This window comes from Madurella fahalii (assembly GCF_045866475.1).
Source record: "Madurella fahalii IFM 68171 DNA, scaffold_1, whole genome shotgun sequence".
Lineage (NCBI taxonomy): Eukaryota > Fungi > Ascomycota > Sordariomycetes > Sordariales > Madurella > Madurella fahalii.
The window spans coordinates 4991158-5018367 of NW_027263971.1; the positions used below are offsets into that span (position 1 = coordinate 4991158).

Below are 27210 nucleotides of genomic sequence, written 5' to 3' on the forward strand. Positions count from 1 at the left end.
CTTACTTCAGAGGAATGAAACGAGAAGAGTGCGTGGCACCGATACCTGGCCTACCGTGCTTGACGGGCTTGCTGTGAGGTTGTTAGTTATCTACTTTCGCCGGGTCACGGATGATTTCGGTCGAAACCGGGGGGGGGCAACCTACTATGAAATCGAGAACTCGCCAAGGTAGTGGCCAACCATCTCAGGCTTGATCTCCACCTGGTTGAACTCCTTGCCGGAGTAGATGCCGATGACGCTGCCAATCATCTCCGGGACGACAATCATGTCGCGGAGGTGCGTCTTGACGAGCTCGGGCTTCTCGTTGGGCTTGGCCTCTTGCTTGGCCTTGCGCAGCTTCTTGATCAGGCCCATGGGGCGGCGCTTAAGACCCCGGTTGATCTTTCTACGCGCACGGGCGTGGACGACATCGCGGAGCTCATCGGAGCCGAGGTCGAGGAGACTGTGTGCAGACGGTCCGTGTCAGCGTGTTGTCTTGTGATCGAGATGAAGAATAGGCAATTCGACCCGGCCCCCTCGCCGCCGCACATCCTTCTCCTCCTCTTCCTCCTGCGGCCGATGCCAAATGTCGAAAGCATCGTCGTCCTGCTTGATTGCTGATGGCGTTTGGGGAAATGGGAGGGGGCACCTACGCATCGAGGTCGATACCCCGGTAGGAGAACTTGCGGAAGGCTCTCTTCTTCTTCAGCTCAGCGGCCTCCTCGGCATTCTGCAATTCCCGCGATTAGCTGAATTGTTCCCCCCACAGCTGAGAGAGCATGCGTGTTCTCGAGAATGGGCGTTCGCCGAGAGTAGGCCGAGGCGACTGAGAAGCGTGAAATCGGCGGGGTGAGAGACATACGTATTCGTCAGCCATATTTGCGGTGTAGTCGGTGATCACGATTTCGCTCTGTTCGATAGTGCTGCGTATCGAAGAGCGAAATTCGAGTTGTCGCGATGATGGGGTGGATTTGACTGCGGGCGGTTTCGCAGACTTCGCAGTGGATGGTTGGGTCGCTTGGTCGGGGGCTCCACTCACAAAATTTCGTAGGGTTATGTGCCCTCCTAAACCCCGCCGTGGTGTGATTGGCGTGCCCCGGGCTCTGTTGTGGCTCTGCTGTGGCTGACAGATTAGCTAAGCACATACGAAGGTTTGCTGGTTTCAACCAGCTTCCCCGAACTCAAGTTTGCGATGAGAAGTCAACAAACATGGCATCTGCATGCCGATTTCCGTCGGTCCGAAGAGGGATCTAATACTGGTTTTACTCGGACGCACACCGTCGATCTTTTACAATATAATTTTCTGCGATTTTGGAAAGTTTCAAGCCGGGGAACCAAGTTCTTTGTCAGGACTACCTCGTTTATGTTTCTATCGACACCACTCTGAAGCAGTTACTGCATTGTTTCATTTCAGGCTATCTCGAACTAGGCTGTCTCTAAATGCGTTGAAACACCGACAAGCTCGAGTGGGCCTGGCCCGAATAAGCGAACATAGTGTTGTCAGCGCACGACGAGCCCAAGCCTGCGTTGTGAACCCATGCGGGCTCCCAGTAAAACAGTCCGACACCCTTGCTTACAGACGACACCACGTTGGCCACTTGGGTGACATACGTCACTTGTCCGGCGACCGAGAAGGGGATGTTCCGGACGTCAGAGGGGAAGCTGTATCTCGGATTGGGGCACGACGTAGGCCAATTGGTTTCGACGACGGCGACCTCCTTGCCCCAGTTGTTGACCATGTTGTTCAGGCTCGTCTTTAACGAGTCTAGGCTCGCAGAAGCCGAGTAGAAGGGGTAAAATGAGACGCCCATCATGTCAAAGTCGGACAGTTCGAAAGTTCCTTGCCTCAAGACATTGGTGTACCAGTTGTTCTGGGTTCCCCAGTTCCTGTATCCGTTTCTTAGCTCGTCTCCTCACCAAGGCTCAACGGACCCGCTTCTTACCACCCGTTGTCTAGATGGATCATGATCTTGGGCTTCGGGTTGAGCCTCGAATCCTTGATCCCCCACGCAGCCGAGCGCAGCAGACGTGCGATGTTGCCCCAGTTGTTGGTCCGCCCCGTGGGCCACAGCAAGCCGGGCGTGATTTCGTTCCCGATGGACATTATTGTCGGCTGGATGCCTTCATCCTGGAAACGATTTGAAGCGTCCAGCGTGTAGTTGTACAGCTTCCAGGACAGGTTCTCGATATCAGTCGGCCACCCGGAGGGGATTGTCTGATGGGCGGGATCCGCCCAGGTGTCGCTGTAGTGGAAGTCGATGTATACGCCCAAGCCGGCAGCCTTTGCTCTCTTCGCGAGCGCGATGTTGTAGTCCAGGTTGTAGTTACCATCTCTGGGGTTGACCCAGACGCGTTGCCGGACCGTATTGACACCATTCTCGGCGAAAATCCTCTCCAGCGGCTGCGCCTGACCGTTTGTATTTTTGTACTGGACACCGGCCCTCTCCTCGACGATCACCGAGGACCAGTCCACGCCTTTGTAAGTGAGGGCGGCATTGGCGGCTGAACAGCCGAGCAGAATAACCGGCAGCTTTGACAGAATCATCTTGGGAACCTGGCCGCAACTGATCGAACCTTGACTCGGAAGTACCGAGACTCGCGAATCAGCCAAACAACTAGGTCGTCGGAGACTTTATCTCGTCAGAGGAGGTGCTGCTGGAGACATTTGCCGTCCAACGATACACCCCTGATTTGTGGAAACGGGTGCATGTCCTTGGGGAGATGGTCAGTTAACCCAGAAGCGGTCCGAATTGGTGGGACGGCCGGTTCTTGGCCTATTTGTCCAAGCATACCCAACTCCTTAGAATTACGGAGAAGGCCACCTACGTCCCGGTTTGGCCAACAGGCATAGGAGGTTGACCTGGAAAGGGTGTTTTACTGGACCGAATGCGGCAACCGGCCAATCGCTTCACATCCGCGTCTCCGCAATTGAATGGCCTCCCTGGGAATAAAACACTGCATCCGCCATTCATTCAACCCGATGATAATTACCAACTTTACTGCTGCCCATCAAATAGCAGGCGGGAGAATGGCGCGCTTACAGCGAGGCGCAAATGTGCCACCAATCACATACGTTCGGCTCGTCTCATTCCGGGAGTAACATGGGGCGAATTACAATTACCGAACCACCCAGGAACGCTTTTCCATGATGTACACTAACACTACCGCTCTTTGCATCAATTTGAGTCCTCATCGTCCGCCACCCTCCACACAAGCTTCTCTCCAGACTGAGCCTGATTTCTGAGCACGCTTAGGGCATTCTCTGCTCGCTCAAGCAGCGTCTTGCCCTCGATGACCCTCTGCGGATTCGGCTTAACCACCCCTTGTTCCAGCAGGGCAGGTATGATCTCTGGCTGGAGATGATCTTTGAGGAACTCGTTCTGTCGAGCAACTAATTAGCAGCTTGTGATCGGACAATTATTCTCCTAGGTAGACATACCCTGGCGTAGAAAAACGTCCTCGTGCCGAGCAACTCAACCCCTTCCTTCCACTCCCCCACTAGGACCTTGTTGATGTCCATCTCATATTCTGGCACCTGATCCTCCCTAGCGTGAACATTGATCACCGGCATCATAACAGCCACCTTGCTCCCGCGCTCTGCAATCTTACTGAGCGGCCGCAGCGTGCCCTCCCTAGACCCAATACAGTCCACGATGAAGGGCACCTTCGGACCGTCGCTCTTCTTGCCCTCCGCGGCCCCCGCCGCCGCCGCCCGATCAACATACTCCAGGATCCTCTCCACGACGCCCGGCTCCCGATAGTCAAAACACTCCTTCGCCCCCAGCCCCTTCAGCAGCGCGTGATGCTTCGCGCTCGCGACCCCGAGGACGTTCCGGTACCCCCAATGCCGCAGCACCTGCAGGACGTACATGCCGACGCTGCTCGCCGCGCCCCAGACGAGGACGGTGTGGTCGCGCTCGGCGGGGGCCCAGCCGTCGGGGAGCGGCCACGGCAGGGCCAGGCCGAGGTCGTGCGTGAGCGTGTGCACGGCCGTGACGAGGTTCGTCGGGGCCGTCACGGCCTCGCGCAGCGCCAGGCCCGCCGGCAGCTTGCTGACCTTGTACGTGGGCACCGTGATGTAGGTCTGGAAGGTGGCCTCGGCCGGGAGCCCGTCCTGGGTGAAGCCGAAGACGGCGTCGCCTACACTGAGGTGGCACGGGGCGGACCCGGCGGGGGTCGGGCCGAGGGCGACGACGGTGCCGCCGAAGGAGCCGCCCATTATGAACGGCTCGGTTGCGAGAGCGGCCGTGTCGATGAGCAGGCCGCCGTCGGCGCGGTGCAGGTCGAGAGGGGTGGACGAAGTCCAGGTTACGTGGATGAGGGCTTCGGCGGGCGCTGGGGGGAGGGTGGGGAGCTGGATGATTTTGAGGGGCTGGCGCGGGCCGGCGGTGATGGCTACGGCCGGGTGGGTTGGGGGGACAGACGGCAGGAGTAAAGAAGACATGGTGTTTTGGGCAAGGCGGTTGTGGTGGTGGTGAAGGGGGTTTCACGGAGGAAAGGGACGCGTGACTTCATGGAACTTGTCTGTTCTAAGCGACGATTCGCGGGGAGGACCAGCGATGAGATTGGGGGACTCGTCACGGCTCATAGGACCTGTCTGCGACCCCGGGAACGTATTTATATTATTTCCCTCTGTAAATGCCAACCTGCTGTAGAGACTTTTTGGCTTGTTGACGACCCCTGAATCTGGAAACTGTCGGTGTTAGCAAAGCAGAGCCAAATTTGTAAGCAGCAGTTATTACAAAGCTTCGCTGCAACGCTGCGGTCGAGCTGAGGGGCGTCTCCCACAAGGTATCATGTGATTTCCGGACTGTTACTCCGCAGATTTGCTTAGTGGCATTAGGAAGCTATCCGACCTCATGGTCGAGACCAAGTTGCCGCCTTCGTCCAAGACACTCTTTATGCGGCGTCCGTAGGGGCAAAACACACGGAACCGGGCCATCCGTACACCCGATTGACGTAGATTGAAGTAACTGCCCTGGAAGCAGCTGGCGGCAGGTCGCATATTACGATCACATCGATTGTGGGAGGATCGATCCCACCAACCTGGGAATCAGGTTTCTGGTGTGACCTTGGTTCTGTGCATTACAGAACAGTTGCTGCCGTGAGCAGGGGCCGGGACGCCGCGCTGCAGGTCCCCGCAGGCAGCCATCCCACAGTGGGGCCCGGCACGGTGCTAGAATGTCGACATCGATAGAGGTCAACTTCGTAGTTGCAGCTGGCTCGGCCACTACGTTTTGGAGAGTACGGCGTAGGGCACAACTATGGAACTGGGCAATCTCTGTACTTGGCCATCTACCTGGGTTCGTGTAGTCCGATTTAGCAGGCGAGCATTCAACTTGGCCTGTACCTCGGCAGAAGTTTCTGGACAGGTCTCTGCACAGTGTCGGCTTGCAGTGGTGTAATCGGGGGCCGTGCCGGTTCTGGGAGCTGTAATCCATGTGTTGCCGTCGAGGCTTCCGTTTTCTGAGTGGCCAGCCGCGCTTCGCCTGGCCATGGCATCCGCCAATCATAATTTAGCGCACGGACCCAAAATTTGTCCTTGTTCCAGGTGCCCCGCCACCCCCATGACAAAAAAATAGGGACACCGAAAAACATCCTCCAACACTACTTTAATTGCGCCGAATCGCCTGATTTTCCTCCTATTGAGAAAGCCTGGCAGTTACCGAAGCAAGAGTGCAAAACAGTTCAATTTGGAACGATACCGACTTGCAAACTTACGCGGAACAAGGGTGGGCTAAACTGCAACAACGCTCTATCAACCGTTGGGTCGATAATATCCCTCAGATCTTCAAAGACTGTTTATAATTAGATGGAGCGATGACTGGGCATTAGAATACAATTAGTTTTATCTATTTTGCTGCAAAATTGGCTGAGTTCTTGATGGCTGAAGTGGTGGTGTGGGTGGTTTAGTGTCCTTATCTTTTTCCATGGGGGAGCCTGGGCCGCCGACAGGTGAGATGCCGGGGGGGCAAGCCGAGTAGCAGGGGACGTCGATGGTGGTCTTTCTAAGATATCAATCTCTTGGAATCCTTGATGACTGCGCTTGTACGTATAAGAATGCGTGGCAAAATGGTACCTAATAGTAATTGCAAATCCAATACACTTTGATGATTTCTACGCCGAATGACGTAAATTCCAGTCTATTAAATTGCCACACATGGCATTATATAAGCAGCGCCTACACATAGGTGGTGGGTGGGGTGGAGGCTAAGCTGATATAGTCTACGGGAGTTAAAGACGATCAGATTTGAGTAGCCGTACGACGGCCTTGTGCCCGTTCTCGGCAGCAGCCCGTAGTGGTGTCCGGCTATACTTATCCACCGCCTCGATCTTCGCGCCTTTCTCGAGGAGTAGCCGTACAACGGCCTCGTGCCCGTTCTCGGCAGCAGCCCATAGTGGTGTCCGGCCATCCTTACCCACCGCCTCGATCTTCGCGCCTTTCTCGAGGAGTAGCCGTACAACGGCCTCGTGCCCGTTCCCGGCAGCAGCCCATAGTGGTGTCCAGCCATCCCAACCACCTGCCGCCTCGATCTTCGCGCCTTTCTCGAGGAGTAGCCGTACAACGGCCTCATGCCCGTTCCCGGCAGCAGCCCGTAGTGGTGTCCGGCCATCCTTACCCACCGCCTCGATCTTCGCGCCTTTCTCGAGGAGTAGCCGTACAACGGCCTCGTGCCCGTTCCCGGCAGCAGCCCATAGTGGTGTCCGGCTATACTCACCTGCCGCCTCGATCTTCGCGCCTTTCGCGAGGAGTAGCCGTACAACGGCCTCGTGCCCGTTCCCGGCAGCAGCCCATAGTGGTGTCCGGCCATCCCAACCACCTGCCGCCTCGATCTTCGCGCCTTTCGCGAGGAGTAGCCGTACAACGGCCTCGTGCCCGTTCTCGGCAGCAGCCCATAGTGGTGTCCGGCTATACTTACCCACCGCCTCGATCTTCGCGCCTTTCTCGAGGAGTAGCCGTACAACGGCCTCGTACCCGTTCTCGGCAGCAGCCCATAGTGGTGTCCGGCCATCCCAACCACCTGCCGCCTCGATCTTCGCGCCTTTCTCGAGGAGTAGCCGTACAACGGCCTCGTGCCCGTTCTCGGCAGCAGCCCATAGTGGTGTCCGGCCATACTTACCCACCGCCTCGATCTTCGCGCCTTTCTCGAGGAGTAGCCGTACAACGGCCTCGTGCCCATTCCCGGCAGCAGCCTGTAGTGGTGTCCGGCCCTCCTCATCCACTACCTCTGTATTCGCATTACCATCGAGCAGGCGTTCAACGATAGTCTTATAGCCTTTTGTGGCAGCAGAAACGAGTAATGCCCCTCTAATCACATCCACTGAGTCGGCCGGGGCTTCCTTCATCAATTTGTTGGCCACGGCTTCATGCCCACTACAAAGGGCGTAGGAAATTGGCGTCCCCCCAATTTCGTCTTTCGAGTCGACACGAGCCCTTGCCTTGACAAGCCGCTTTACAATGGCCATGTGACCGTTCCAAGCAGCATATGATAGCGGTGTTCGACCGTGTTTATCTCTCGCGTCGACTTGTACACCTTTCGAGAACAATGATCTGGTGAGGTGCTTGAAGTCAAATTTAGGGCCCCTGATCAACAGGTCTACAACGCCATCAAATCCATTCTCTGAAGCCCAAGAGAGCGCCGAGCGCCGATATGTACCGTCAAGGGAGTTGACTTGGATATCGTCTTCCTTGAGCAGCAATTCCACAACCCGCTCGAGCCCAAAATAGGAAGCAATCATAAGGGTTGTGAAGTTCTGAGGGAAATCCATCCTTGTGCCCGCCCAGTAGATTCTGAACCAAGTCAGACAACGCCTTGACTGGGCATTGCAAATCGCTAGCAGCGAGTCCGTAATTGCGCCGTCATCATTGATACCGGACGCGCGGGCGTGAGAGGCCCAGTTTTTGGCAGAGTAGTCGAGGAAAACGTGATCAGGGCATAGGGATATCCCGCTCTCATCCAGAGAGTACGTCTCAAACTCGGTAAAGAGTAGATACCAGATGCAGATCTGGCAAAGGATACGGTGGGACTCTCGTGGTTGGAGTGAAGATTTCCACCTTAGTGTATTGTCGTGAATTTTGAGGCGGGCTTCCTTCGAGTGGGGTGTTCCCGGACGGAACCCTATCGAAGGCTTGTGAATTAGGAACTCTCTTGCCGTCTGGTGAAGGAGGTATATCTTGGAGCTAATGATGGTGATAAAGAGACCGCAGAGGTCTCTCACGTGCTCGCGGAAGCCCTCGTCCGCTTCGAGGTCCAGGTCCAGGTCTTGATGCGACAGGTGGTTCGGTTGGAGAGCTAGCGCTACGGCCATCTCCGATAGGGTCAAGGGCCGTGCTGCCGCAACGACAATGTGCAAGAGTTTTTTAGCCCCTTCGGGATCGGGACTCCTATTCAGGATCCCCTCGTATGCGTCATCGACAGTTGGCGGAATGGAGGAAACGACATCGTGTATCCCGGTTTTATTAATGTTCATCTTACCTCGAATCAAATCCATGGTGAGATGAACCCATAGGTACGTTCGGTTCGGGATACGCAAAAGCTCTTGCAAGAGCAGTTGTTCCTTTTCTTGATTCAACTTCAGACTCTCTCGGATGCTTCGAACCCTGGCGTAAATGTAGATGTCGATCTCTCGGGCAATCTTGCTCAGCTCGGCCTCGCTTTCTCCACTTAAATGGACAATACGCAACCCCGGTATATCTTGAGGCTGGAAGCCTTGTCGGATAGTGCCATAGGGTCGACTTGTTACGAGAAACTTCAAGCGGAAGCGATTGCTCGCACCATATAGCTTGCATAGGGCTCGGGCAAGCATATCTCGCTCCTGGTCGTCGCATTCGTCAAAGGCGTCAAGAATACAGACTATTTCGCCAGCATTTTCATCCTGCGAAGCCATGATGAGGACCTCCCAGAGTTCATCGACTGAGTTGATCAGGTGTGTTTCGCGGGTTTCGAACCGCTTAACGATTTCGCTGGAGAAAAGGATCTCTCTCTGCGTAAAGAGCTGGTATAGGATGCAGCAGAGAGCACTCTTTACACTTCTCTGATCGCTAAAGTCGTCCTTGAAGAAGAAGTAGCAGGTTGTTCTGGATGTGGTAGTCGGAAGCTCAGAGTCTACCAGATGCCTTGCCAAGACGGATTTCCCGCACCCAGGATCGGCTGACACCCAGAGCATACTTGACGAGCTGCTCTCTCGCCATTGCTGAAAATGCGGGTGATTGACGAACCACTCGCACGTCCCCGGGACCCGCTCTGGATTCCTGTTCTTCCTATCCAGATACGGCGAGGTGTAGAGGGTCTTGAGGATATCGATTCTCCGAGTGTCGCCGTCTGCCCTGAGAGAGAGCTTCTGAATGGCCTTTTCCAACTTGGCCATCTGGTCCTGTGTTGCCGTCCGAAATAACCGGTTGGCAGCCAAGCCCTCTACGTCGCGCTCGATTTCCTGCATCAGGGTCTTCACCTGACGTGCCTTGCTTAAACGGGACATGGGGAGGGCTAGCCAATCATTCGCCTCCTTTTTCTTTTCCACCTCCTCGAAGATGTCATGTAGTGCCCTAGCCTTCTCTTCGCAGCCACGGACGACGGGCCCGATGGTCCGTGTTAATGATTCGTCTAGGTCCATGCTGTCGAGCTGATCGCGGACTAGAGCCAGGGTGTTTTCCACGAGAGGAAGCCCTTGGTTCACTTCGTTAAATGCTTTCGGGAGGCCCCTAAGGTGTTGGATGGCCCTATATGTCGAAGAGATGGCCTGGGTGAGCGCGATCGTGGACGCGATGGCGCTGAGGACGCTAAGGGGATCCATGGTGAGAGCCCTTTAAGGGTAGGGGGTTATTGGCGGTAGGGAAAGACTTTGGCGATCGGCGGCAGTGATGAGCTGCTGTATTCCGTCCCCGAAGACGACGCTGCCGAGATTGACAAGTCCACGGGGGAGGGAAGGGGAACTGCGCCTGACGGGTTGTCAGCCTGAGCATACATTCAGCCAGTTGCCCGCCATCGAGCTTTACCAAGAGACCGAGCCAGTGACCTATATAGCTTATGGAGCCAGTATTCCCAGTGAAACAACGGAATGCGGAGAGATGCCGATGCCGCCCGTGAGAGGCAACCGAGGACGTTGGGCATCGGCAGGAAAAGTGTGATAGGTTGGGTGACCAGCTACATCTTCTCACCCAACCTTGCCTGCCTCTGCCTCGTGTGGGGGGGGAGGCGCTGATTGGGAGAGCTTTCCGCCAATCAATGTCCGAAAGCTGCGACCGCAGGCACCTCACTCCCCAAGGCCGTTCTGGAGGTTTTACATATGATAGGGTGCTTGTCTCCTTGTTATCACTGCTACCAATATTTTGGTAGTCAGCCTGGTGAGTGAGTTGGGAGATATAAACTCGGCTACGATGAAGAGCTAGCAATGGCACTCCGGGCACCAGCCCTCGACACAAGCATTTTGACTTTCCCCCGGTCAGTACACACTGGGTTCCGAGAAGACGGCGCCATAGTAGCTGCCGGTGAGCTCGCAGGTGCTGGCTACGCCTTGGTAGATACAGTTGCCGCAGACTGGTACCCCCTGGTTGGTACTGGTGATGCATGCCATGATGAAGTTGTCGATCGGCTCTTCCTGGGCACAGCAAGTGCAGACGGCAATCATCTGGTAACAAGCAGTGGTGCCGGACACCAAAGCCGAGACGATATTGCTCTCGACGTCCGGAAGGGGGTTCGGCATGTTAGGGTAAATATTGATGTACTGGCTAGAGTCGCTACATCCTAGGCACTCAAATATGGATATGACTCTATCCGCGCCACGACTGTCGTCCTCGGGAGAGTTCACTTGGGTAGGGGCGGAATCATCGTCAAGCACCTCCTCTAGAGGCCGCTCGTGCTTCCAGGACATTCCAGGTAGCGTATCCCAACGTCGCGTCCCAATGCCCCTCTTAGTTCAGATGATATTGACATTCTCGTACGCCATTGTATTGACATTGGGAGAGACCGATGGGTGGCAACCTCCCTAACTTCCAAGTCGCCATCGCTCAGTGGCACCGATGTGTACTGCGATATTACGTCCTGTGCGACTAAGGCCGTTCCAAGGCGTTTGGCAATAGAGTAGTAGATTGGGATGGGGTCGCCTTCGTAGTAGAATGCTTTGTCGGCCACGAAGATGGGATCGGCGCTGGGTTTGAGGTAGAGGATGTGCAGAGGGGAGATGAACATGATGGTAAGTATCGTATTAGGGGGGGCGGTTGAGTGCCGGGATTGGCGTCTAGTTGCTGATGTTGACGTACTAAGAGGTGGATTGTACGCTGGTAGCGGTGTCAGTGCCTAGTGCAGAAGAGAGTCCGAGACGCTGGTGGATAACTGCTGACCTGATGTCATAGTTGGGAACTAGCCAGTTGAAGGGATCACCGGTGCTACGGAAGGTGTATCCCCTACTGCCCTCCTCGCCGTAGTAGGAGGTGAAAGCCGCAGTCCCGTTGGCGGTTTCATTATGTATATATAGATGCTCCGTATCCAAGGGTGTACATGTTGCCGACCGGCGAAGCTTATAGCCATGCAGGTTATTAGTCCCGATCGAATTGGCGTCGACGAGGCCCGTGTCGAATGCCACCGCAGGCGACCCCTGGACACAGATATCTCTCTTGGAAAAGGGATAGTGGACCTGGTACGTGGTACTGAACTAGATCTTGGTCTTATAGAAAAAATCACATCGCAGTAGTATTAAAGTAGTTGGGTTGTAGCAGTATTTGGCATATTCTCCGGCTCTCGTCTCTTTGGCACGGTCGTATACATCGGCACGGGTAGCGGCCTCTTCCCCTACTCCATCGCTTTCGAAACGATAGAGACCGTAATGGCCAGAGGCCCAAATAGCGGCTCTGTTTGTTGTAACCAAGGTCGAGAGGAGTATGGCCGCTGCTCGAGCGATATACGGTGCGAGGATAACGAGGCCAATTACGGCGAGGGCGAGGTTGTGGTGGTAACGACCTCCGCGGCTGAGACTTGTGTCCTTTAAAAGGCGTAAGCTGAGACGGAGTGTGTACGGTACGATTAAGCTGAGCTAGACGATTACGAGGGCTTGGATCACGGATGTATCCTATTTGCTGATCAAATACTGGTCTTCCAGATTGGCTTTAGTCATCTCGCCTGGAGGAGTGTCTGCTTTACGCCCTGTAGAGTGATCGGTTGTAACGCTGGCAAGACGGCTTGCACTAGTCGAGTAGGGGGCTGGAAATCGATCAACTGAAGCCTGCCTTTCATGTACGCTCTGAACACAAGCGTGGGGTCGGCATCCCCGCATCGGCCGCCCCGCATCGGCACCTCCGTGCCGGCGCCTCCGCACCGGCGCCTGGCATCTCCGTGCCTCAGATCCTGGGTGTTACATCGGTCCAAACGCCGAGTTTGACGCTTTGTTTAGCCATACCAAAGATAGCTGCCATTATCCCAAACCAGATCTTCAGAGTTTGCAAACTAGGTCTTTAAGATGCTGTTTGAAGCGGCGATATTTAGGCGTGACAAACCGTTTCTCAGGTTGCGAGGTTTGGGTCGCGAGGGGAAAAATGCGCAGTAGCAATAGATGCTGAACGAAATTGGGGGATTTAATGATGACTGTTGAAAGAGAGAAAGGATGGGGAGGACGAGGCTCCTATAATGGTGGTGGGAAAATGGACCGGTTCCTACAGTGGCTGTGGGACTCGGCGTTGGTGAAGGGCCGGCCATAAACGGGCGAAAGTGCAGCGCTACTGATAGGATGCGAGTGCTCCCTTGCGAGACGAGATTCGTCGTTCCCCATTTCTCATCATTGGACCACGGCCCCAGGGATGTACACTCTACCTGGCCGTGGGTACTCCGAGCTATTTCGGGGCGGCGCGCAGCATCAGCGTCTCTCCGCTGCTCGAAATCCGGTTCCTCGGCCATGTGCTCGGTGGTGCCTCCGTACATCAAGTCGCGCCAGTGCCCGTCGAGGTATTCGTCGAAGCCGGGCCCCGCCGCCTGCCGCGCAGCTGCCAGACACGGAACTCCCTCCAGCTTTGCAACTGTGCCGAGAGAGCCTGTCAGTTCAGCGTCGTGGTCACCGCTTTCTCGGGGTTTCTCGCCTACGGCCGTAGTAGGTCGGCGTACGCGTCCGGATTCGCTTCGACTTGCGGGAGGATATCGACGTGGAAGAGCGGTATACGCAAGCGTGATCATAGCCAAGTTGTCGTCCGGCCAAGCTCCCTGGCAGCAATCACAGCTATCAGCCCGGCGCCCCGTTGGCTGCATCTGAGCGCGATCACCGTCGTGAGAGTCTTCGAGGGCTTTTCTTTAATCCACCCTTCCGGCAAGTACCGCTTTAGAGATTGGCCCGGATGATTTACTTCCCTTCAGAACTGGCACCTTGTCGACCCCCAGTGCCGAGAGGTACTCGGTGGCCCGAGCTCTGGGTACCTGTGGAGGATGGCGCAGTGGGGGTGATGAAAAGAGCGGGTCGGGGCTAGCCAGAATTGGCACTCAGGACGGTAAAACATGACTTTGTAATGTAATTCCCGTAGCGGCTCGCGAAGCGTCATTTGCCCACAATCTGACCTTCCCCATGCGAACGACAAGATCGTGGAAATATCGGCATCAATGCGGCTGCTTTGATCCCTGATTGATCTCCGGACGCCACATCGGATACCGCCGATAACGCATCTCCGTCCATCGCTGCCCTCGGGGACTCCAAATTCTCATCTGCGTGGATTAGTACTTTCGAGTGAGACGTGCTAGAGTATGCGACGCCATTGATTGTGGGAGCATACATAAAGCACAGACTACGCGCTCTAGTCCGACTGGAACTGCCCGCCATGCCGTCCCCAAGGCGTCTCCGCGTGCTCGTGTATCTTGTCCTGGCTGGTGTCGTCACCTTGCTCTTCTTCACCTCGCAGGCCCGCCATGCGCGCGAGGCAGACACGCAATCCTTGCAAGACTTTTACCACAAGACGGTGAATGCCATGAATAAAGGGCACGGGGCTGGAGCTGGCGGCGGCGGTGGCGGCGCAGAGGCGGGCCAGAAGATTATGGCTGGCCACGGACACGATCATGACGTTGACGCGGACGGGGACATCGACGAGGACGATGTCATTGTCGCCAAGGAGATGGCTGAGCGGCTTCGCCAAGCCCAGCAGCAAGCCAAGGACAGTGCAAACGCAAAGGCCCCCAACAAGCCAGACAACCCCGAGGACATAATTGGCGTCGGGAGCTCGGCCAGCGGTCAAGAAAAAGGCACGTCCGATGGGAGCGCGAAGAAGAAGGTGCTGGAGGCGGATGATGAGCACGAGGTCGAGACGGAACTGGCTACTATCTTGAAGAAGTCTCCAGGTTAGCATACCCCAACCCGCGTCCAGCATGGTATTAGCTGCTAACTCGCCCCCTCAACCAGTCATCATCTTTTCCAAGTCATACTGTCCGTACTCGAAGCGAGCAAAGGGAATCCTGTTGGAGAAGTATATCATCGAACCCACGCCTCATGTGGTCGAGTTGGACCAGCACCCGCTGGGTCCAAAAATACAAGCCAAGCTGGCAGAGATGACGGGCAGGAAGACGGTCCCCAACGTCATGGTTTATGGGAACAGCATTGGTGGTGGCGACGAGATCACCGCTCTAGACAACGAGAAGGCCCTAGCCGCCAAGATCACATCCCTCGGTGGAACACGGATCGAGGTAGCCGAGCGCTTCGTCGGGAGCGTCCCGAAGATTGGGTAGACGTCACGCACCGTCACGTCGAACTCTCATCTACTTGTCAGTGATACACCATTATGGGCCCAACCGGTTCAGCGGTGCCACAATAGGCGCCAAGGGGGAAAACACTGACGACAGCCGGAATGTCTCGCGCCATCAGCTTCGGGGCCTCCTACAAGCACCATCGATCCATCTCCTCTTCACCGCTGGTCGACACCTCACATCACACACAAGAATTGGTGACCTCTAGGGGCAGAGGTGGGACAGATCCCTCCTCGCTCCATCCGACTCGGCGTATACACCAAAGCGTTGCTGAAACTTCTGCCGCTGCCGCAGCCGCAGCCGCAGCCGCTAACAAGAATTCCACCGGAAGCTCAAACCACACAAGACGCTATTCACTAGAATGAAACTGGCGACCTCAGGACAGGGGTAGACGACGCATACTACAGTTTGACCAACTTCGTCTAGGGTTTGGAGTCGATAGGAGGACAAGGCCTTGACTCAATAGTGTAGGATTAGAAAATCAGCCCGACGCAGAGTAATAAGTATCAATCGACACAACATCAGCCACGCGCCATGTCCTCTTAGCCACCAGCATGATTTTCTAATCTTGAATGTCAATATCCGAAAGATGCTGGTGTAGGGTTACATCCCGAACTGAATGAGTAGCTTGAACAAGGGGCTTGTTCATCGCTGTGAGTATTGCTGTCACAAAGACGGCCAGAGATAGTAACCTTGTGTTTAGACGACGGCATTGTTCTCCCCGCCAGGGAACAAGGGAATTCGAACAAAGGGGACGACCTCCAGTATATAAGACTAACAACCCCCATTGTCTGTTGTTGATTATCTCACCAATTTGGAATTCCTTGCCAGCAGAGCGAGCGATGCAGCAGAAAAACAGAACGCGGATTAATCGAGAATCCAACTGATTTGCTGAAGAAGCCTTTGCGACGCTACAAACTGAGCTACAATCAGACACCAAACACGAACGATCACCTAAAACAGACGAGATGTGTCTTATGGAAATTGCCCAATATAGGTGTGGCCACGAGATCAAGAGTGGCGTGGTGATCAAGTGCACAACGTACTATACAAAAGAAGAAGAGGCGAAGAAATCCTTACGCAAAGCATTCTGCTTCAACTACCACGACTGTGGGAGCATCAAATACTACAAAGTTGATCACGAGGGCTTCTGTTCTCGACATTGCCCCGTGGCATTGAAGACGGGAAAAGAACTGAAGCGGATTGAAAGAGAGAATTGGCAGAGAGCTCATGCAGGCCGTCAAGAGTCGAGAGAGTATGTGAAGGAGAAGATGGAGCGAGACAAAGAACTAGTTCGAAGGAGAGACATAGAGGAGAGAGCAGCGGCAGCTAACCAGGAGTATGAGGGGAAGAAGAGGAAAGAAGAGAAAGCATTACGCCATCGAAAGGAAGCTAGAAAGTACAAGCAAGGTAAGTTACATATCCAACCGCTCTGGGAGACGGCGCGTGGTACTACGGATTTCCGCAGAACGCTGGAACAGCGACCAGTTCAGCAGCCAACGCTCCAAACCCCGAAAGCAGCCGAGCGGTTAGCAGCCCATGGGGTGCTACCACGGGATATGAGGGTGCATGATCAACCATTAGCTCGAGCTGCTCCAAGGGTAAACGGAGCGACGACTGAGCGTCCGCCTCCCCAGCTCGCGGACCGGCCGCTGCATCCCGCTGCGTCCCGTTACCCGGACCCCCCAAACACCCGTCCTCCTGATAGACAAGCTAACGCTGGCCTCCAAGGTGGCTACACACAGGGAACACCGAAGCAACCGAGTATGAACCCGATAGCGAACCCGAATGCGCCAGGCGGCTCGCACGATCGCCACGAAGCACCGCAACTCTTTTCTCGCGAGGCATACACCATAGCCGAACCCCAGTCGTGCGTCCGAGCGGCCCAAGCCCAGGTTCGACGATATCCCCAAACCTGGGAGCCACCTGTAATACGAAACGTCTCCAGGAGGCCAGTTGTGGTAAGTGGGCCAACCTTACCCCAACCCTCTCGGGCGGTAATCAGCGGTATCGTACCCCCCGAGCCTCCGGATCCACGACGGCCACTCCAGTCACCGCGTCGTCCCGGCCCCTGCCAAGCAGATGCCATAAACCCACAATTGAGGACACAAGTGTCCCAGGGGACAAGGGGCCGGCATCCACAGCGGCCGCCCGTTCCTCCACAGACCGAATATCGACCTCCGGTTCCACCAAAGGGCCCCATTCCTCCAAAGACCGAATATCGACTTCCGGTTCCACCAAAGGACTCCGTTCCTCCGAGATCCGAATATCGACCTCCAGTCCCACCAAAGGACACACCGCCGCAGCGGCGTCCAAACGTGACCCGAACTCCTCCGGCAGCTCGGCCACAACCAGGTGGAGCTGTCCGGCAACAATATGGTTCTATGAAGCCCGAGTACATGCCGGCCCCGTTGTTTTCTAACCGTCAGGCGAACCGGCCAGCCCAGGTGAGTCCACCCAGAACTGCGATGGTACAAAATAGGACAGCGGTAAGGCGCGAGCCCAACGTGGCCGAAGGCTACCAGGCCAATCCCATGTTCGCTAGCCGGGCCCCGGCGCAGACATGGCGCGCCCCCCAGGTAAGTCCTCCGTCAGCACCGGCGCGGCAACAGCCTAGTAGACCCCAGCTGCGGGTCGATACCCGCCCTCGGGTGCCCGTAGCATTCACCGGAAGACACCACTCGGAGCCGGTGAAGCCAACCGCTCCGCCCAAGAAGAAGAAGAGGAGGAGGAGGTGTGCCTTTCTCAATATGTTCCGGAGGTCGCCTTCCACTGACAGCTTCAACTTCGTGTGTAAGGACGCGGCACGGGTTGAGAGGGGTCTATCAAGAACCAGGGCCTAAGTAAGTTGTGGAGTAATGTTCTTTGTGGCCTCCTTTGTTGAGAGGATTAGTGAGGCTTTTTACGGCGCTATAGGAGAGAATGTCGTATTGCAAGTCTTGAAGAAGATGTAATCTGATAATCTTAATTTCTACTGACAAACTTGACCTCTATGCATTGTGATCGTAAATGGGACCGTAGACAATGGAGCCCGGATTGCAATAACGGTATCTTGAAGCAACTGGCACAAGCAATTTACCTGGCTCTGTTCAAGGTACCCGAGTCTACTGTACAGAAGGGAGGAACTGGACTAGAATGGTTAGGCTAGACTTGATACCCTGCTGACAATTTTTCTTTTTTTGTCATAACCAGGCCTTCGTGTCAATGAGCCGCTCACCTTACTTGCTCACCTCGGTGAGAGCCCCTGCGGTGCGGACAACGGGCCCGTATTAATTTTGCCGGCCGATCTCAGCTGCTCGTCCCAGTCCACCGAATTTTCTACGCAGCTCCGTCAATCGTCCCGACGCCCGCCCAGCCCATCGCGGAGCCGACACCGAATACCGTAAGAACCACAACAGCTTACTCAAAACCCTCACTCGCCCCGAGCCCAATTGGTCGCCAGCCAATCCAGCCAGCCATGAGCAGGGCACTGCTGCGCTCCGTCTTGGAGCTGCGCACTCCCGTCACGCGTTTCCTACCCATCAGGACGACGACGGCCACACCGGCTGTAGCGACAGCCCGATTCCTACACCAGACGGCCCAGATCATTGAGCCTGCCCACCCCGAACCGAGCGTGATCCAACATGCCCAACCGCCGCAGCAGACCTTCCCGTCATCGCAAGCTACACAACCACCGCCTCCCCCAACCCAACCGTCATCCTCGTCATCCTCGTCACCATCCTCAGCATCCGCATCATCCGCGCCTCGCGGGCCAATAAGCGAGTCGGTCCGGGCGCTGCTGCCGCTGCTGGCCGCGCAGCCGGGGCACTACATCACGGTGCACATCCACGGGCGGGCGTACCTGGTGACGGAGGGGGACTCGGTGCGGCTGCCGTTCAAGATGCCCGGGGTGGCGCCGGGGGACGTGCTGCGGCTGACGCGGGCGAGCGCGCTGGGCAGCCGCGACTTCACGCTGCGGGGCGCGCCCTACGTCGACGAGCGCCTCTTCGCCTGCCGCGCCGTCGTCACGGGCACCGAGTCGGAGCCCATGCGCGTCAAGATCAAGAAGAAGCGCCGCTGCCGCCGCACCAAGCACGTCCGGAGCAAGCACCGCTACACCATGCTCCGCATCAGCGAGCTCAAGGTCTGTAGCGATGTGGCCGAGCTGGAGAGCTGAGGCGGGGGGAGCGAGGCAGAAGGGGCTGCTCTCTTCCCCACTCTCTGCATCTGGGAGGCGATCTTCGCTGGAAAATGGGGAAGAAGAAGAAGAAGAAGAAGAGGAGGAGGAGGAGGAGGAGGCGGAGGGAGAAGTATAAGGGATGGGACAAGGTGGATGAGACAGCGGGGTTGCTACAACGGGAGGGTAAGGGGGGAAAGACACGACTCGGTTGTTTGCTGCTAGGAAGAGGATGGCTGGCTGGGATATGGGTCTTCTCTCTCCTCGCCAAACGGCAGCGGCCTGGGTGGCCCTCCCTCCATGGGTTGCGTATTGCATCCCGGTTTACCATCCCCCAACATGGCGGCTATGCGTTTGTAGGGCCAAAACGCGCACACACCTTGTAAGATCAGCAGTGAGAATTTGTCATGTATATGTATCATATCCGTCCCTTGGGATCGTGCAGGAACCGTGAACAGCACAAGCGATATCTATAGACTATTCCTTAACAGGTGCTTGCGGGGAATGCAACGAACCGGTTTCTCTGGACAGCCTTCAACAGCGAATTCTCCCTCGTTTCTCTGTTTTTTTAATCTTATTTTAAACTTTCTCTTGGGTATCATCTGGCACCCGGTGCCTGTCTGTAGAGCTGCCAAGTAGCAACCAAACACAGCTGAGTTCCGTTTCCGATACCTGCAATTGGCAGATTCTGCTATGGGTTGTTCCCTCGAGTGCTCAAGATGAACAATTGTCAGAGAATTATCAAGTCACTCTTCATTTCTAATTTCGTATTCGAACCGTGCGTGCTGGATTTATGTCCAACCGTATTTAACTGCCTGACCGAGAGGCCTCTTGGGTCATTCGCAAGAGCCTATTTCTTAAACGTTGATGACCTCGTTCTTGATATCCTACAAAGTTGCCACACAAGGTTGTCCGGTGATTAAGAACTCGACGGAATTCCACGGGAAGGGATGTTTCGGCGACTTGGACGGTCGTGGGAACTTGTCGTCTTGGCCCAATATGGCACCCCCTGGGGCCTTTCTGGGCCAAAAATCACCGTGTCTCCTCCGCATCTTCCAGCATTTGCAGGCCATCTCATTCACAAATGCGCCTAGTTGGTATGGGATGAGTGTGCCCCAGGGCCCCTCCGCGAGGCCTTCGGAAACAGGGGCCTTCCCTTGTTCGACGACACCCTCCAAGCCTCTACCCACCGCACTGGCAAGCTGAACTTGCGAGGCACACTACCAAGACCCTCAACACTGCGAGGAGAGGAGCACTTGGAGGGATAGGAAACAGTCACGAGCTGAAGCGGGTAGAGAAGATGACAAGACAAGAAAATTTCCAATTCTGACCGGGGTATAAATCTATGTTCCTAGCAATGCGCCCCTGAATGTCCCCGACGCAAACAAAAAATACCCTGAACGTCTTCGGCAACAATACCCTGAGCGTCCTCGACCAAACAATACCCTGAATGCGTCGACCAAACAATACCCTGAATGTCCTCAACCAAACAAACCCCTGAACGTCCTCAATGTAAACAAGCAAGCCACGATCCCTTGAAACTCCCAATAAACATGCTTTCTCTCTCACTTCATTTCCCTTCTCAATCCATTTCCTTCTCACTTCAATGCTTTCTCACTTCCATTCCTTTTCACTTCATTTCCTTCTCACTTCATCGCCCTCTTCAATCCTTCATAGTAGCCCTTGGCCCACACTTGCATCACCTCGTCGTCACTCGGCATTTGCGACCGACACTTCTGAATGACACGAAGAAGAAGCCGCCCAAGGTAGTCCTGGGTGAGAGGGACAAACTCCTCGCCCGAGGGGAACTCCTGCGGATAGAGGAAGGGATCCGTCTCGGCAAGCAGCTCATCGCATGTCGGGCGGTCCTTTTGCTCGCGGTTGAGGCAGCGAATCATGGTGCGGATGAGGCTGGGAGGGACGCGGACGCCGTCGTGGGTCTTGTCCGGGAAGTCGATCTCATGTGCCCAGTTGATGATGGCCTGTACGCGGTCGAGCTGGTTCTTAAACTTAAAAAAGGGCGGCACGCCGTAAACCATCTGGTACAGGATGCAACCCAAGCTCCACACGTCGCTGGCCTTGCCGACCTTCATCAGCCTCCTTCCGCTCTTGATGTGTTCCTGGGCGCGCGAAATGGCAGCGGAATCGCAGTGGCCATGGTTCGCCGACAAGATGTCGTAGACGCATGCGTCCATCAGTGCCTCAGGAGCCATGTAGTTGGGTGTGCCGATCTGGACGTCGCGGTGCACATTGACCGTCATATCGGTCTGGATGGCATTCGCGATGCCGAAATCGATGATCTTGAGACGGCCTTGCACGATGACAAAGTTGGCCGGCTTCAGGTCGCTGTGCACGATGTTCTTGGCATGCACCGCCCGCACGCACTCGACCATCTCCTTCCACCAGTGACGGATGAACACGGGGTCCATGCGCTCGCCCCGGCGGCCCGAGAGGAAAGTGTGGAAGTCCAGTTCGCCAATCTCCATCACCATGCTGAGCATCTTCTTATCGAGGTTCAACTCGTGGTCGATGAGTTGGATGACTCGGTCGACTCCATGCAGCCGTTTCAGGAGCTCAATCTCTCCCTTGAAGCACTGGATCGCCCTCTCGTCGAGGAGCTCCAGAGGCACACGTTTCAAGGCCAGCATCTTGCCGCTTTCGGCCGAGACCCGGTACACTCTGCCAGAACCGCCGCGTCCAATGCAGTCGATCTTAGCGTATGCTCTGCCATTGACCCGCAGCAGGATCTGTTTCTTCTTGTTTGGCTGTCCGGCAGCTGACGCGCCGGCGGGGGTTGTGGCGGTGTCCACAACCGTCATTTTGGGGGGGGGAGGAAGCGCCATGTCCTGGATTGACGCTTTGGGAGGAGTGGGTGGGGCGACATGCTCAACTGGTGCGATGACCTGAACTGCCGCTTTGGGAGGGGAGGGTGCGGCGGTGTGTTGAATTGAGATTCTGCGTTGAGGTGGTGCGGCGACCTGAATTGGGTCTTTGGGAGGAGAAGACGGAGCCGCTTTCTGGGCAGCGTCGAATCCTGCGCGGGCTCTGGCAATTGCCTTGCTGATGTCGATCTCCACAGAGGTAAGCTCCTCTGCCTGACGTCCCCGGGTTGAAAGCGCGAGTGTCTTGTGCTCGGTTGGTGGTTTCTTGTTCTCTTTGTCTTCATGATCTTGCTGATATGCTCTGACTTGCTCCTTGATGCTGATTGGGCTGCCCTCGCCCTGGGCGGCTGCGTCTTCCTCGCTTTGACGTCTCAGTCCTCGGCGGGCCGGGCCGCTGAGAAAGCTTCCAGGCGTCTTGGCCGCTCTCTTGAGCCGCATTGAGCCTTGCGCGACCGCCACGGATGGGCCGTTGCCACTGATAGGATGGTCCGGCAACTCCTGGTTGCGAAGACCCGCGAATCGGTTCGACCGGGTGCGTGATGAAGGTGCTGCGGCCGACGGCCGACTGCCGCTGGATGGTTGGTCAGGCAACTCCTGGTTGCCGTTACCTGTCAATCGACTGGGCCTGGTGTGTGATGTAGCGGCTGCAGCGGATGGGCGACTGGCACTGGATGGTTGGTCAGGCAGCTCCTGGTTGCCGTGACCTGTCAATCGACTGGGCCTAGTGTGTGATGTAGCGGCTGCAGCACTGGATGGGTGGTCAGGCAATTCCTGATTGTCTTGACCTGTGGTGAGTCGATTGGACCGTGTGCGCGATAAACTCGCCGCGGTTGGGCGACTGGCACTGGATGGGTGGTCGGGCAGTTCCTGATTGCCTTGACCTGTGGCGAGTCGATTGGACCGTGTGCGTGATAGAGTGGCCGCTGCGGTTGGGTGACTGGCACTGGATGGGTGGTCAGGCAGCTCCTGATTGCCTTGACCTGTGGCGAGTCGATTTGACCGTCTGCGTGATAGAGTGGCCGCTGCGGTTGGGCGACTGGCGCTAGATGGGTGGTCGGGCAACTCCTGATTGCCATGACCTGTGGCGAGCCGATTGGACCGTGTGCGTGATAAACTGGCCACGGTTGGGCGACTGACACTGAATGGGTGGTCGGGCAGCTCCTGATTGCCATGACTTGTAGATCGGTTTGATGAGGTGCGAGTAGCAGCAGCTGATGACGATGGCTTTTGACCGGACGATCCGATGGCGATCTTCACGGTCCTCACGGGCGGGGCCGGCGTGTTAACCGGAGACGGAATGCGGGACGGCGGCAACTCTTGATTACCGGCCCGCGAGTACCGTCTCTTGTGGTGAGAGATGCTGGCAGCTGGGACAGCTGGCACATCTGGCTGGTTGCTTGGCGGAGATGGAATCCTGGTGGGATGGTGGGACCGCTCAAGCAGCGCCTTGGTGAACGCGCTGATTTGGCGTGGCAGGAGGATCTCCTCGTCAGAGGAGTCGCTCGAGTGCATTGTGTCGAAATTGTGTAGAATTGTGGAAGTTCAAATGAAGAAGCTCTTTCTTTCCTAGCTCAGAATGTGTGAAATGTTGGAAGCAGCAATGCAGAACGAAGCAGAATGCTGATTGTGATGGATCGAGCGATTGGAAAGAGTGGTAGAAGAGAGCAGAGAGGTTGGAAGCTCCGACGAACACCAAGTACTGCGCTGCGCGCGACGCGGTGGTACGTGCACCAAATGCCGCTCGTTGCCTGGCCAACCAGAGAAGCTCAATCGCCAAGCTCGCGAATTGCCACTTGCATGTGATGGGGACTTTGCGCAATCGTTCGAGGTGGCTGGGGATCGACATGGAAATGTGGGGCTGTGGGGGTACGGGTTTGCTTGGCGTCCCGCCCTTGCAGGCCGTCTGCACAGGCCATCACCCCACCAGCTGGGAGTCCAGACCTCCGGCTGCAAGGAAAGGCAACTCCTTTGCGAGATCTTTGGTGGAAGACCTTTGATACAGGTTTAAGGGTGCTGCATCGAGGTGTCTTCACTGCTGATACAGACAAAATGGCTGGGCCATAGGGTCATCCTCGATGGTAAGGATAGATAGTCTACTCGGGATAGAGCTTCCTCTAGCATTCGTCTTCCAATTCTGCCCCACTCCTAGTTCGCTCATTGTTACAGGCATGCCGGCGGCATCGTTGCGTGCTGGCCATGATTACCGTCGCAGAAGCGGTTTGTCGGGAAGATGGAAGGAAGATCGTCAGAAAGCACAGGCCAGCGAGTATGTTACCCGTACCATTAGTCATAAGAGTACACACTCCTGAGCGGGTTGAAGAACCTTAGTGTAAGGCCCAACAGTAAATTGCTTTCAATTGCTTCCGATGATAAACTGGTAAGGTTTCTAACTCCCGGTAGTATTGACAAGAGTTTTAATGCATTCATCCATGTTGTGCGATTACGATGGATAACATGGGGCACTCAATACCAGACGAAGATGTTGTACACCGGCACTTTATCCAAGCAGCAAGCGCCATGGCCGGATTGCCTATGACAGTCCTTTGCGCTGGGGGAAGGAGGCAAGACACGGCGCCTGATGGCCCGGGAAGGCCGAGGGCAAGTGAGGTGCTCGACGCCGAAGAGAACCCTGGTACTTTTTATTGTTCCGTCTATCTGCAGCTGCGCGCCATCATTGGCAGAGCCCCTCAAACCCGACAACTCCATATCCGCGGCCGAGCCCAATGCCATGTAAACAACGTCGCAATCGTGCCCATAGATCGTCGAGGTTCCCCGGAAAAGCCCAAACCACGTTAGGTGATTTCGGGGCAAGACGACCCTTAGTCGAAGAGACCGAAGCCCATGTCCTCGTCCGACTCCTCCTTCTCTACTCAATGTTAGTGCCGCTGGGACAGTGCGCGATTTAAGGCGCGTGTGCATACCCTCTTCCTTCTTTTCCTCTTCCTTGGGAGCCTCGGCGCCGCCGCCGGCAGCGGCACCGGCAGCAGCAACAGCGCCGCCACCGCCGCCAGAGGGGACAGAGGCAAGCTTAGAGGAGCCCTCAGCAATCAGCTGCAACATTAAATGTCAGCAAATTCGCCTAACCGCCTTCGGGAACGCCGTCTTTTCCCACCTCGTTAATGTCCTTGCCCTCGAGCTCAGAAAGGAGCTTCTCGAGACGCTCGTCATCAGCCTCAATGCCGACGGACTCGAGGACAGCCTTGATGTCGGCGGCCGAAGGAGAGGCGTTGCCGCCGAGGCCGAGAAGGAGGTAAGCGGCGAGGTGCTTCATCTTGTCTGGTTTTCTACGACTTGTCAATCTCCGTGTCCTTGCATCAGTCGCTTGCGTAGCCGGCGGGGAGTGGTCCTCACTTGTGGGAAAAGAGAGGAACAAGAGATGTCAATCGATTTTAACCGCAGGGTTGGGCGGAGAAAGACTCTTCTTAGTTCTCGTCGTGATGGCTGGTTCTCGAGAAGTTCTTGGAACCGATTTATTTGCTAATTCTGAATATTGTGAGCCCGCACTTTTCGGGCCCACTTGTCACCTGACTGCTGGCTGGCCGAAGTTAGGGCAGAGAATGGAACTCGGCCTCTGCTGACATAATCTGATCGTCACCTCTAGGGGGACCACGTTTGCCGGAATCGGTGACACTTGTCTCCGGTTGACCTGCAAGTCGGGTTCCCATCCAATGTGGGCCCTCTCAAGGCTCCGCTTCAAAATTGTTAAGGCCCCCTCTAGCACTTAAAAGCGGCTGTCGGCCAACGTTGAAGCACCCATCGATCACGCAACCTCTTTGTCCCCTTTCAAAACCATCGTTTCGTTGCAACGCCCCATCCTCCGGTTTTCCGGCGAACTCCGCAGCATCGAATTTCGCCCCGAATCACGCTTTCCACTCATCTGCGGTATTGGACGTTGCGCAGCGAGAGCAGAAGCGGCAAGTGGCAAGGTTACTGGTTGATCCTTCGTCCTCTTTCAATGCCTCCACGCCGAGACTCAGTGTGAGGTTGGGGAGGGCTCAGTCAAAGCGCGAGCTTTTGGTCTTGGCCCAAGGGAGAGCAGTCAAAATGCCGGTGAGCGCTGCCGCGTCCTCTGCGCGGCCTCTCTGATGCTGACTGATTGCCTCAGATTCTCGACCTGCTTGCGTCGATAACCGGCGAAAAGCCCACACCGTCGCCGAACCCGCCACCGCGGCCCAGCGCAACCTTACCCAAGCGGAAAGCCGAGGATGAGCTTCGCATCGCGGGGTCAAAGACGGCTCGCACCCAGTCAATGGTGGATTCCTCGTCAGGGCCGAATGGCAATCCATCGAAGCCATCTCCTCGGCCCGAGGATAAGCCTATGGGCAACTCTATCGACAAGGCCGCGCCAACGTTGCGACCCCTTGTCAACAAACCGGGACTCACACAGAGGCCCGGCGCTACTACAACTCAGCCCATCGCCGCAGGGTCATCATCCACACATAGCAGCAAACCATTACCTTCTCGGCCTGTTGCCAAGCGTCCGGCGCCCACAGATTCTGCACCACCAAAGAAGCGCTCATTCGCGGAGATCATGGCACGGGCTAAGGCAAACTCGGAGCAACGGGAGTCTTTGGGCAAGATCCACCACAAAACGATTGGGCGGCCAATGACTATGAAGGAACGCAAGGAGATGAAGGCGGAGGAGTCACGGAAGTCGAGGGCGGCATCGAGGCCAGCAGTCCCTGGCCGAAGCGGCGCTACAGTGACGCCGTTACGGGATGGTGGTAAATCCTCAGGTTCGCGAAATGGCCTCTCGTCTGGCCCGACCAGTGTCAAAAAGGCAGGTCCAGTCGTCGAGGAAAAGAAGATTAAGAAGGCAGCTCTGGCTACAACGGGGTACACGGGCACTGCACGGCCGCCGCCCGGGACGTCGACAACAGCAAAGGCAGCGGCGATTAGTCGTTCCAGTTCCGAGCCCGCTTCTCGCGACAGGCCTCGGTACGGTGCACCAGCCACGAGCTCGCGGAGGAGATATGAGGATGACGATGACCTGGACGACTTCATCGAGTACGATGAGGACGAAGAACCCGGGTACGGCAACCGCCCCGGGTATGGGTATGGCTCGGAGGAAGATGAGTCTGATATGGAGGCCGGATTGTCGGATATCGAAGACGAGGAGCAAGAAGCCGACCGGTTTGCGCGGCGCGAGGACCTGGAGCAGGAGGCACTAGAGAGGAGGCTGAAGCGAGAGAAAGAGGAGCGGAAGCGCAAACTCCTCCAAGCGGCGAGGTCCAAGGCTGGTGCCCGCTGATAGCCTAATTTTGGTCGTTCAGGGTGGCATTTTGGGAGAGTGATTTTCTGGGAAGCATGCGAATACGGCGTTGATTTCAAGACGGGGCACCCAACGAGATACCGCATTAGCATTGGAGTTTATGGGTTAGGAAGAGCGTATTAGGATACGTCATGTGCTCTGTATTTAGTTGTATGCCTCCTCTGTAGATCTCAGCACGCATGGCCCGGAAGGCTTGCTATGGTTCTAGGGACT

The 27210-nt window shown here is 56.1% G+C and overlaps 10 protein-coding genes across 10 annotated transcripts; 3 read left to right on the top strand and 7 right to left on the bottom strand.

Moving 5' to 3' along the window:
- Window position 1: 1 nt before the first annotated feature.
- Window positions 2–856, bottom strand: RPS15 (40S ribosomal protein uS19; the record flags this gene model as incomplete). The annotated part of the gene is made up of 4 exons (XM_071056959.1): window positions 2–71; window positions 146–442; window positions 633–709; window positions 842–856. 4 exons carry the CDS (start codon window positions 854–856, stop codon window positions 2–4), a joined length of 459 nt encoding a protein of 152 aa, XP_070913060.1.
- Window positions 857–1415: 559 nt separating this feature from the next.
- On the bottom strand, window positions 1416–2524 carry MFIFM68171_01538 (Arabinogalactan endo-beta-1,4-galactanase; the record flags this gene model as incomplete). The annotated part of the gene is made up of 2 exons (XM_071056960.1): window positions 1416–1866; window positions 1923–2524. The coding sequence occupies 2 exons, from the start codon at window positions 2522–2524 to the stop codon at window positions 1416–1418; spliced, it is 1053 nt and encodes a 350-aa protein (XP_070913061.1).
- Window positions 2525–3155: 631 nt separating this feature from the next.
- On the bottom strand, window positions 3156–4423 carry MFIFM68171_01539 (Enoyl reductase (ER) domain-containing protein; the record flags this gene model as incomplete). Its single annotated transcript, XM_071056961.1, has 2 exons — window positions 3156–3359; window positions 3419–4423. The coding sequence occupies 2 exons, from the start codon at window positions 4421–4423 to the stop codon at window positions 3156–3158; spliced, it is 1209 nt and encodes a 402-aa protein (XP_070913062.1).
- A 1790-nt stretch (window positions 4424–6213) lies between these two features.
- Window positions 6214–9774, bottom strand: MFIFM68171_01540 (Ankyrin repeat domain-containing protein 50; the record flags this gene model as incomplete). Its single annotated transcript, XM_071056962.1, has 1 exon — window positions 6214–9774. The coding sequence occupies one exon, from the start codon at window positions 9772–9774 to the stop codon at window positions 6214–6216; it is 3561 nt and encodes a 1186-aa protein (XP_070913063.1).
- Window positions 9775–10422: 648 nt separating this feature from the next.
- Window positions 10423–11168, bottom strand: MFIFM68171_01541 (uncharacterized protein; the record flags this gene model as incomplete). The annotated part of the gene is made up of 2 exons (XM_071056963.1): window positions 10423–10890; window positions 10971–11168. The coding sequence occupies 2 exons, from the start codon at window positions 11166–11168 to the stop codon at window positions 10423–10425; spliced, it is 666 nt and encodes a 221-aa protein (XP_070913064.1).
- A 2603-nt stretch (window positions 11169–13771) lies between these two features.
- Window positions 13772–14669, top strand: MFIFM68171_01542 (Disulfide oxidoreductase-like protein; the record flags this gene model as incomplete). Its single annotated transcript, XM_071056964.1, has 2 exons — window positions 13772–14285; window positions 14347–14669. The coding sequence occupies 2 exons, from the start codon at window positions 13772–13774 to the stop codon at window positions 14667–14669; spliced, it is 837 nt and encodes a 278-aa protein (XP_070913065.1).
- A 3475-nt stretch (window positions 14670–18144) lies between these two features.
- MFIFM68171_01543 (mitochondrial 54S ribosomal protein bL21m) lies at window positions 18145–18843 on the top strand (the record flags this gene model as incomplete). Its single annotated transcript, XM_071056965.1, has 1 exon — window positions 18145–18843. One exon carries the CDS (start codon window positions 18145–18147, stop codon window positions 18841–18843), a length of 699 nt encoding a protein of 232 aa, XP_070913066.1.
- A 1646-nt stretch (window positions 18844–20489) lies between these two features.
- On the bottom strand, window positions 20490–23237 carry MFIFM68171_01544 (Serine/threonine-protein kinase MPS1; the record flags this gene model as incomplete). Its single annotated transcript, XM_071056966.1, has 1 exon — window positions 20490–23237. The coding sequence occupies one exon, from the start codon at window positions 23235–23237 to the stop codon at window positions 20490–20492; it is 2748 nt and encodes a 915-aa protein (XP_070913067.1).
- Window positions 23238–24544: 1307 nt separating this feature from the next.
- RPP2B (ribosomal protein P2) lies at window positions 24545–24996 on the bottom strand (the record flags this gene model as incomplete). Its single annotated transcript, XM_071056967.1, has 3 exons — window positions 24545–24591; window positions 24647–24776; window positions 24838–24996. 3 exons carry the CDS (start codon window positions 24994–24996, stop codon window positions 24545–24547), a joined length of 336 nt encoding a protein of 111 aa, XP_070913068.1.
- A 773-nt stretch (window positions 24997–25769) lies between these two features.
- On the top strand, window positions 25770–26976 carry MFIFM68171_01546 (SPT2-domain-containing protein; the record flags this gene model as incomplete). Its single annotated transcript, XM_071056968.1, has 2 exons — window positions 25770–25775; window positions 25831–26976. The coding sequence occupies 2 exons, from the start codon at window positions 25770–25772 to the stop codon at window positions 26974–26976; spliced, it is 1152 nt and encodes a 383-aa protein (XP_070913069.1).
- Window positions 26977–27210: the final 234 nt, after the last annotated feature.